Below are 10696 nucleotides of genomic sequence, written 5' to 3' on the forward strand. Positions count from 1 at the left end.
AGGTTTGGGGAGTCTAAGTCACCTGCCCAAGACCACATGGCTAAAAATGGCAAAGTCAGAATTCAGACTCAGGTCTGACTGCTGAGCCCATGCCCTCTGTACTACCCCAGCGGAGGTGGAGAAAGCACTCCAGGCAAGAGGTGGAGGCAGCAGTAAGCACCACGCTGCTGGGGAGGCTTATTCTTGGCGAGCGTGTGAGATGGGCTCTGTGAGGTCTCTGCTGATGACAGGGCTCTGTAGGGAGACAAGCAAACTCCCATACCCATGATGTAGCTCAGCAACCTGCACCTTGTCTTCCAGAATCAGGAATATTTAGAGCTAACAGTGATTTACAGAGCACATAACAACATCCCAGGCATGAACCCAAGTATTTGACACCCATGATCTCCTTCAGTGTGCATCATAACTCCCATGGTGTTGTGATTCCCTTTTTGTGGTAGAAGGTTAATCAGTCTTGTTTGGGTTTCAGTGCAAAGAAGGGCTGTGCTGTGCAGGCTTGAAGGGGCTCATATCCTAGATTGTCAACACAGGCCGTCAGTTGTAGTGAACCGATTTTACTTTTTTTCCTTGTTTAGGATTTTTCTCAACCAAATAGAAAAGTTTTTAAAGGCATGTTGGTCTTTGAGGGACAGCTTCGAGTACGAGATAGTGAGGCCAGTGAGGGGTCCTCCCTCAGCTCCTAGTGGATCTTAAGGAGAGGGGAAGATTTAGGTGTATGTGGTTAGAATTTCACATATGGGCTGAATATTTCATGTCTACCTCTTCATTGTCTATCCGCTCTAGAAGTAGCTGCGAAACAGACAAGCAAAAGCGCAATTTGTCTTCAACTCCATTGACTGAGTGTATCCTTCTTCTTCTTCTTCTTTTTTTTTTTAAGAATCTCAAGAAATTGCCTGTAATGCAGAGGTAGATGGATTTGGAGTATTATTTATGATAGCAAAGAACTGAGAACTACTTAATATCTGACATCAGAGAAATAGTCAAACTGTGAAATATTTGTACAGTGCAAGTATTTTTAATGTTACGAGAACATGTTCATGACAGGCTGTGGGTTTAAAAGGGAGGACGCCCAAGGGATGTGCCCTGCAAGCTCAGTCACGCAGTGCTGCATCCTGGACGTTTGAGTAGCAACTGCTTAAAGAAGGGGACATCGGAGTCAGATCTCGTGGGTTCCAGTTCTGTGCCTTGGACTGGGGCTCTGGGCAGGGTGATCGGTCTGACTGAACTTCTTGTTTTCTCATTTGTAAAATGAGAATGAAATCATAGCAAGTTCCTCACAGTTGTTGTGCAGTAAGAGTGGCACGCTTAGCACAGTGTCTCCCTGGCATGTAGATGATCACAGTTATTTTTAAAAGCCAGGAAATAGTCCAAGAAGACAATGGTGATGCTCTTTATGTGTAGGGTTTTAAAAAAACTTTCTTTACTTGTTCGCTTCTGTGTTTTCCAGATTTCCTGAAATGAGAATATTTTACTTTTTTTTTTTTTTTTGAAGATTTTATTTATTTTAAGAGAGACAGTGTGTGTGAGTTGGGAGGAGGGGCACAGACAGAGGGAGAGAGAGAGAATCTCAAGCAGGATCCCCACTGAGGGTGGAGCCCAACCTGTGCCTGGATCTCAGGATCCTGAGATCATGACCTGAGCTGAAATGAGGAGTTGGAGGCTTAACTGACTGAGCCACCCAGGAGCATCAAAAATATTTTACTTTTATAATCAAAAGAGGAGGTTTATTTTTTAAATTTTTAAATTTTATAGGTTTTATATATTTATTTGAGAGAGAGAGAGAGAGAGAGCACAGGCAGGGAGAGTGGCAGGCAGAGGGAGAGGGAGAAGCAGGCTCCCTGCCGAGCAAGGAGCCTGATGTGGGGATCATGACCTGAGCTGAAGGCACATGCTTAACTGACTGAGCTACTAAGTTACCTCCAAAGAGGAGGTTAATATAAAACAACAACAACAACAACAACAATACAGGACCTGGCTTTTCTTTTCTTTTCTTTTTTAGTGCTACCTTATGAAAGAATTCTGAGGTGCAGGTGAGATGGTGTCAAGGTCAGGCAGCACATCTGGGTCTGCGGACTGCAGTGTTGCCCACCGCTGAGCTTTTCTATCTGCACCTTTATCCCGAATTCAGATGCAGTGTCTTAGAATCTCTCTCCTGGGGTATCCTGGCATTTCTCTCAGGAGTGTTCTCTCAATCTCCTCTGTAGCCAGAAGATTTTATAGTCATGGGACCTCGTTAAAGTAACTGTCAGTTACCCCAGACCAACAGACCTTACCTGTAAATTAGGATTTTGTTCGGTTGAAGGTACGGGGAGAGCAGACATGTACTTGCTTAAGCAAGGAGGGATGTACCTATCTCAGGCAGAAGGAAGACCAGAAGTCCAGGGCTGGCCTAGGGCTCAGGCTATCGTTGAAGAACCAGGCTTGTTCTCCCTTTTCTGTTTTGCTGGCTTTACCAGTAGCCACCACCACCATGGGCTGTGTGTAAGCCACCTTTCGGGTGGGGCACTGGACAGAGCCAAAGCTGCAGCCTGGGCAAATGTGTGTTTGCAGCGGTCTTGGCCAGGCCTGGGGCACATGGCCCTGCCAGCTGCCAGGCAGTCTGGGAAGCTGAGTCAGTCATATGCTGTCTCTGCCATCGTGAACAGCAAGTAGAGGGGAGGTTGGCTGAATCCACCTATGGTATTTGCCATGGAGGCATTCTAGGATCATCTGTGGATTCATAAGTTAACCATGGAGTGTAGTTCACTTTGGCTAAAGTCATTGTGGAGACAGACATTGTCTGGACTGTTGTTCCAAGCACAGTGTTTAGCACGGGAAGGGTCTTTCCATCAGGTGACATCACACAGCATGGGAGCTGAGCCTCAAGAGGTCAGTGGTCTTGCCTAAGGCCTTTCTGCAGCTGGACTGGTGGCCAAGCTAGGACCGGCATGCAGTTTTTCTTACTTGCTTGAAGTCAGTTCCCCGTTCTTTCTAGTTCATTTCAGTATCTTGTAAAAGTAGGCATGAATCCTTGTTAATTGTCTTACAGTGATGGAGAGGTAGAACCAAGGAGCTGCCTCTGGGTCCCCCGTGACAGTGCGGAGTGTCGTGAGATTGAGTTCTGGTCTTGGAAAAGAACTCCTTGAGATAGGAACCATGTTCATGTGATGATGCTAGGGGAGCCCACTAGCTGTGGTGCTGAAGGCCTGTGCGTGCAGGTTCAGGTGTCTTGCCGGGCCTTAGCCATAAGAGTGGGAAAGAGCCCACTATGGGCAGCCTGAGTCCTCAGGCCCTCCGGGGCTTGGATACAGACATGCCCCTTCCCCTTGACTGGGGCTTTAGGATGGCACAGACCCATGAACCCCTTGGTTCTCTGAATACCTTTGAAGAAGCGGAGGTGCTCACTTTCTTTCCCTTTCATCATAGGTGTTGCTGTGATTCACAAGCCCTTGTGACCCTCAGGACCACGGCCAGGAGGTAGAGGCAGGGGAAGGGTGCTGCCTGTGCTTCAGAACAGCGCCGCCATGACTGTCGGTGCCACTCGCCGCCGGAGTCCGCAGTGGAGCAAGACATGCCCTCCTCCAAAGTGGCCGAGTGGCGTCCGGCGTGGAGACTGGTGATTGCCTCCTGCTCCCCTGAAGTGTTCGGGACTACCCCCTGAGCAGTGGGTTCCTAAAGCTCCAGGCAGCACCTGGGGGCTTTTTTGTGTGTTTCTACATGAACACCCAAGAACCTGGGGACAATGTGTGTGTGTGTGTGTGTGTGTGTGTGTGTGTACGCACGTGCGCATGTGCATGTGTGTGTGGAACATGATGTTTCATGAAGTTGGGGGATGTGTGACAATCTACTGGATTTCTTTACTACTGATCCTTCTGTGCTAAAAATCAAATCACAGAAACCTCTCTTCCGGATTTGCCCTGTGGGAAGCCCGAGATTCCTAAAGCTGCTGACCTCTGGAGGTCTGGGTAGACAGGCCAGGAATGTCCAGAAAATGACTAGTGATGGGGGCGTTGCTTTGACCATGCCCACAGACTGACTTTGACTCCTGGCATGGTCTGCAGAAGAGCTGGGCATTCTTGAATCTCCGGTGTGTCTTCTGTGTGCGAGAACTGGGAACAGTTGGGGTCCCCAGCCCCTCCACTGGGTGCTCTTCCTTGGGCTTTCCTTCAGGAAGCAGATGAGAACCATCTGGTCCTTGGACCACTGGTCTTTGAGGTTGTGGATGCCAGGCTTGGGAGATTTTGTGTCTCTTCAATTGGGAAAACTAGCTCTTTGGAGAAGTCCTGAGTATCACACTGGAGAAAAAAAAAATGTACACCCACATATATATACACACGAACAACTAAAACAAAACAACAAACCAAAGTGGCAAGGCAGTTCCTGCCAAAAATGGTCTCAGAGAGGATCCTACTTCTGGGTTTTCCTGGGATGGGACAGTCCCCATCTATACTTACTATCCATGCTTAATTCTTCCTAGCAGCCCATTTTACTCTCAGAAGTGTCCTGGTTTGGAGAATAAATAAAAGGTCACCCTGCCTCCAAACCCAGAGATAGTTTTGCCCCTGCCTTAAGGGTCCTATATGATCTAGATGGCTGTGGATGACCTCAAGGGAGCATACCAGCTGGGGCTTGGCGATGGTCAAGTCTGTCTGAGGTCCTCGTCTTCCTTTCCTTGTGCTCTCCCCCTGTTCCAGGGCCTGTACCCTCAGAATACTCTCTTCCTCCTCGTTTCTCCTGAGAGGGAGGAGATGGTGGTAAATGCCCAGAATGTGTGATCTCTCTCAGGGATACTTGCATTTTAAAAGAGGAGCTTGGTGAGAGCTTTGCTAATTCACTGGTAGAAATTATTAATGATAGAACGTCAAACATCTGGAGGGGGTGGTGGGTATTTGAGGAATGATCTTCATTAAAGAAAGAAAGAAAGAGGAAAGAAAGGAAGGAGGAAGGCAGGAAGGAAGAAAGGTGAATCTGTTCCTCACCTTGCAAGTCACTTATGTTGGAATTTGTGGCATAAGGAGGGAAGGTCTTGTGTCTTGAGTACTCTACATTATCAGGGCTGGGCTTTAATGCTCCCTGATTTTGGGGTCCACTTACAGGAGTCAAAGGGCATTATGAAACCTGATGTGGGACTTCTGATCTAACTGGGCTACTTCCAAGCAGATCCTGCAGGAGCCTGGCATCCCCTCCAGCTCCCGGCTGCAGTTAGAAAGCCAGTAGCCTCCCTAGCTAGCTGGCCTTTCTGTGTATTTACTGTGTATTTTTTGTGCACTAAACACTCAACTCTCTTGAAGAAGAAACGACTTCTGTTGTTGAGCAGATGTTATGTCAGTGAGACATTTGGAGGGCAGCACCAAGGCATCCGGAATTCTTAGCATCAAGGCATCTGGAAGAGGCTGGAATATCCAGCTTTGTTGGGCCTGGAGGAAATGTCTCCAAAGGAATCAAGGCATGCCTTCATTTGGGTGCTGTGCTCTCACTTGGCACTGGAGATGACTGTGGCTTCAGAGTTGTGCTGGGCTCCGAGGCTGACAAAATGAGCTTTTTGTTGCAAATGTTTTTCTTCCTGGCCTGAGGAGGATTTGGGACTCGGTTTTGGTTCCTGGTGGGGATGAGGCTGGGGGATGGGGTCCCTCATGTGCTGTTCACACAGCTCCTGATTTCAGATGAAAGGTAAACTTCCCACCCCTTTTCCCAACACCTAGGAGCTAGACTTGGATGCACATGTGGGGGAGGTTCTTGTTTTTAATCTGCCCAGAGCGAGTCCCTTCCCTGAGAGCACGCTGGCCATGGTTTCTGCTCTTGGGGTGTTTGCTATTGGTTCCACCTGCCGGGAAGCACTGCTCGCTGCTGGTAGTATTGCTGAGGCCATGGTCACCTCATCCCCACATGTCCTTTCTCACAGGGACTCCAGCACTGGTACGTCACCACCAAAAAGCCATTCGGCTCTTGCTGCCCACAGATGCCATTTAAAACCTGCTATCTCTCTATCACTAGGTACGATTCTCTCTCCACAGTGAACACAGCCCACTTGATTTCAGGTCTGTGCTGGTCACGTGGTAGGTGAACCCCTCACCGCCCCCCCCCCCAATTTGGTGGCCGCAGCTGCTTGTGCATGCAGCTTTGCGGGGAGGTGTATCTGAAAGCTGATCACGGTGATGAAATGGAATTGCGGCCCAAGGTTAGAAGCTGCTTAGACGCCGCTTGGATACTGATTTGGACATCACAGAAGTCAGACTCTGAATTCCAAAGTTCCTTTTCCTCAGTACCTAATGGCATCTCTCCTTCTAAAAAGTTGCAGTATTATGCAAATGAAACTGACCTCATTTTCTTCTATGCAATAAGAATACTTAATTCTGTTTCACGACAAACCAGTTGCAATATCCCCTAACATGCTTTTGAGCGGTGTTACTTTGATATCTGTTGTGTAATATTTGTATATTCCTGAGCCAGAGCCTTTCAAAGATTGCCTTTTTATAAAACTGAAGCTATAGCATTCAGGCTAAACTTTTAATGTAGATATTTTTATAAGATCATTTTTTAGGATATCTGAATTGATTTTTATTATCCATGATAATGAAGTGTTGTGTTCCGTAAGTCATTCCATCTCCTAGTTCATGCCTGTAGCTATTTTCTGTCTGCTTGTCACCCTCCAGAAACTGATTTTTTTTTTTTTTTTTTTTTTAGTACTTCCAGATAGATGAATCTTTCTGACTTTGAGTCTTCTTTCTGATGCCATATTCAAGGGAGATTGCTGGAAAGCACAATCCCTGGTGTTTCTGGAATTGCTTAGGGACTAATGTTTAGCCTGACTCAGCAATTCCCCAACTATGTTGCCTGGCCACTTTGTTTTTGGAGTAGGCTCTTTGCAGAGGGGAGGCTGGTTGGCCCATCTCCTGGTGGCTCTCACTGCCTGGTGCTGAGCCTGGCATGCAGTGGCATGGAGGCACTCGAGAAAGGGCTGCCCTGCAGTGCCTACTCCCAGGAGTTTCCTAGATCTGGCAAACCAGTTCTCATTCTCTTCTGCCCCTCATTCTTCCAAAGCCTCCACCAGCTAAAGGCCTTTGTTGCTGGAGGATATCCCTTTTGGAAGCATCTCCTCTATGAACTTTAGAAGAGGGCTTACTCCTCACGATCATTAAGAATGTGTTAAACTTGTGCTTTATAGATGCTCACAGTATACCTAAAACTTTCTTCCAGAGCTGTGTCTGCACTCCAGGCTTTATTTTATGTATTTATCTGCCATTAGCCTCATTAAACAGGTCTTTTATTTTTATTATTATTGGGACAGGTGCCATTTCAATTGCCTCCATGCTCCCTGTTTGCACCTTGTTGGATCAGGTTGGGAGGTTGAGCAAACTCATATTCCAGTTAGCTGGAGTTTTTAAAGCTTTGTTTGTGTGGAGAGGCAAAGAGGTTAGATTTTTTTTTTTTTTAAGTGTTTGCACTGTTTAGAGTCCTAAGCCCCTCGTGTTTAGCTGTGCTGTGTGTGCCGTGTGACCGAACAGGTGAGCCAGCAGCATTTTCGACATTTGGGAAGGAGAGACTTCTCTAGTGGATAACCACCGCCTCATAGCCCCGGCACAGCCTTTGTCATGGGGCTGAGTGACTCATGGGTATGGCATTAGCCAAGGGAGGAAGGCATGTGACGGTGGCATCTGGAGAAACAAATCGCCCTAGTACTATGTTCTTGCCTACGGCTATGAGATTGAAAACCATTCTCCCCTGCTTTTCAGTGGCAATAAAGGACACTTGTTGGATTTTTTGTTTAATTTGCATATGATATATAAAATATTTTGAAAGAAGACTCAAGACACTGAATGTGTATGTCTGTGTGGGTGCTCTGTTCATGTGGTTGTCCATAGGCGACCTGACTTGATCACTGATGCCCTGTGAACACACAGCTTCGGTCAGGTCCTTGATCTCCTATTCTCTGCTTGGATGTTAGAGCCCATCTATCCAGCAAACAAACACTTGTCCCAGGCTCCATCAGTTACAGCGATAGTCGAAGAAACCGTTCCTCAAATGGATGATTTCAACAGGAATCAAGTTCAAGTTTCCCATACTTAATGTTAATAAAAGCTAAACTGTGAAAACCTTTCTCAGTCTTTTATTTCCATAGTCCAGGTTCTCTACTTTGTCTTATTCCCACGTTATCTTCAGATTAAAATTTCTTTTTTCATAAAAATAAAGCTACCCTATGGCCCTGCAATTGCACTACTGGGTATTTACCCCAAAGATACAGATGTAGTGAAAAGAAGGGCTGTATGTACCCCAGTGTTCATAGCAGCAATGTCCACTCTGGCCAAACCATAGAAAGAGCTGAGATGCCCTTCAACAGATGAATGGATAAAGATGTGGTCCATATGTACAATGGAGTATTATGCCTCCATCAGAAAGGATGAATACCCAAGTTTTGTATCAACATGGATGGGATTGGAGGAGATTATGTTGAGAGAAATAAGTCAAGCAGAGAAGGTCAATTATCCAATGGTTTCACTTACTTGTGGAGCATAAGGAATAACATGGAGGACATTAGAAGAAGGAAAGGAAAAGTAAAGTGGGGGAAATCGGAGGGGAAGATGAACCATGAGAGACTGTGGACTCCAAGAAAAAAACTGAGGATTTTAGAGGGGAGGGGGTGGGAGATGGGTGAACCTGGTGGTGGGTATTAAGGAGGGCATGTATTTCATGGGGCACTGGGTGTGTGGTACATATACAATGAATCCTGGAACACTGAAAAAAATACAATTAAAAAAAAACCAAAACAGTGGGAGAGAAGAGAATGGTTATCCTACTTAGATGGATCAGAAATGACAATCAGTAGTGATGTTCTCAGTCGGGTAGCCAGAGGATTTCTCAGAGGATGCCCATCTTATTTTCATAATAAAATAGCCAACATCTAAAAAATAAATAAATAAATCAAATAAACTTTCTTTTTTCTTTAAGATCCGCTGGACAGGGTCTGTATCCCAAGGTCTCTGTTCCCTGGCCTCAGCACAGTGTCAGACCCCCCAAGACGATCAGTGAGGCCCAGAGAGGCCCGTCCCTCCAGTAGTTGTTTGGTAGTGTGGGTGTCCGTCCAGTGATTGCCAGGTGGGTGTGCTGGTTCACACACAGAGCAGAGCAAACCGAGATCTGCCTGTAAATAAAAAATAAAAAATCAATTTTTAGAAGTTTTTTTTTTTTTGGTAAGACCTATTGGTTTTACAGATGTTGTTTTTATTATTACCCATACAAATATTAGTTTTATTTTGTTAAATATGTACAACTTTTAAATGTCTGTTTATAAAACAGCAACATATGTGAAATAATGTTAGGTAACATTTACTGAGTATGTGCCACATGCCAAGCACTTTTTGAAGTGCTCTACCTCTGTCAATGCCTTTAATGCTCATCATGGGCTTCTGAGTTACTGTTATCTTTTATAGACGAAAATATGAAATGCACAGAGGTTAAATAACTTGTGTAAGGTAGTAGAGCTGCCAAGGGATGGAGCCAGGGTATTGGCTGCACTCTGGAGTCCTGTCTTTAGGCATCTGTTGCTGCATCCTTGAGGAGATCACAAGGGGGAGGAAGGGAAGTGCACTTTCCCTGGGAAGTGCAAGAATGGCTCAGGAAAAGTACTGAAGCCCAACTTGCCAAGCCGTTTGGACCAATGCTGTCCCCACCTTCTTATCAGTGGTAAATAAGCCTATTTGTTGCTGTGGTGATAGCAGCAGGAGGCACATTTGAATGGGTAAGTGTTTTTTACCACACACCCTGCTAAGTGCTTTAGCACTTGATCTTTAATCCCTGCGACAACCTCTGTGGGAGGTGGCATTACAGTTTTTTTGGAGGCTGGATGTTTCCTATTGGCTGCTCTGCCTTGCCCCTTTCCTGGCTCCTCCTCTTGAGTAACTGTGGTCACCAGGAGTCTGATCCCAAGAGTCAAATGACCAGTTCAGCTGGGCTTCACCATATGGCAGGGTGAGAGTCTCCTACTGGGACTTGGCTCAGCGGCAATTCTCAAATCCATATGCTCGGGGATAGGGGTTCCCCTCTGGTGAACAAACTGGACTGTCCCAGGATCCTTGAGGATGTCATTGGTTCTGTCCTGTTCCAGGTGACAGGCAGACAGCTCAGAGAGGTCAGGCTCCTCTCCAGGCTAGAGAGACCCAAGGGACAAGTGGGAGCCTCTTGGCCACATCCTTCCCCACATTTGGAAAAGTGTATTTTGAGATCCCAGGGGACACGGCCTGCTTGACTCTGTATGCCCTGTGCCTAGTATTTGGTTGGTGCTAAGTATTTACAGTAAAAGAAGAAAGACATGTGAGGAGGGTTCAAGTGGTGGAAACCAGCTGGTTCAGTCTGGGGTGTTAGTGGGGGCTGGGGTTTGAGAGGGGAGAGACACATGGGCCTCCAGAGAGTGGGGGACAGATTCCAGAGACCTGGGGAAAGAAGTGTGAGTTTTTCACTAAGCAAGAGACCCAGAGACAGGGAATGAGACAGAAACAGAGGGAGACAAACAAAATGAGAAAGATGCACACACGTGCTCACACACAGATACACACAGCCAGACGAGAGACCACTCCTACAGAAAAACAGATGCAGAGACCTCGAGGGAGGTGGAGAGAGAGGCCATTGCTTCTTAAAGTGACAGAAGACAGGTCAGCCCAGTGGCTCAGACCAGAAGCATTCATCAGGAGACGCGAGTCCTCACCTGACCTCAGGTAAGCTG

At 46.5% G+C, this 10696-nt stretch overlaps 1 protein-coding gene across 13 annotated transcripts in view; it reads left to right on the plus strand.

The window, feature by feature from the left end:
* The window catches only part of KLHL3 (kelch like family member 3), a 293373-nt gene extending 285301 nt beyond the window's left edge, over positions 1 to 8072 (plus strand). For all 13 annotated transcript variants that reach the window (XM_082725539.1, XM_082725547.1, XM_082725544.1 and 10 more), the window contains one exon: positions 3406 to 8072. In XM_082725539.1, coding sequence (XP_082581665.1) covers positions 3406 to 3434 — 29 coding nt within the window. In that variant the 3' untranslated portion in view covers positions 3435 to 8072. The remainder of the gene's footprint in view (positions 1 to 3405) is intronic.
* The last annotated feature ends 2624 nt before the right edge of the window (positions 8073 to 10696 follow it).

Source organism: Mustela nivalis (assembly GCF_964662115.1).
Source record: "Mustela nivalis genome assembly, chromosome: 3".
Lineage (NCBI taxonomy): Eukaryota > Metazoa > Chordata > Mammalia > Carnivora > Mustelidae > Mustela > Mustela nivalis.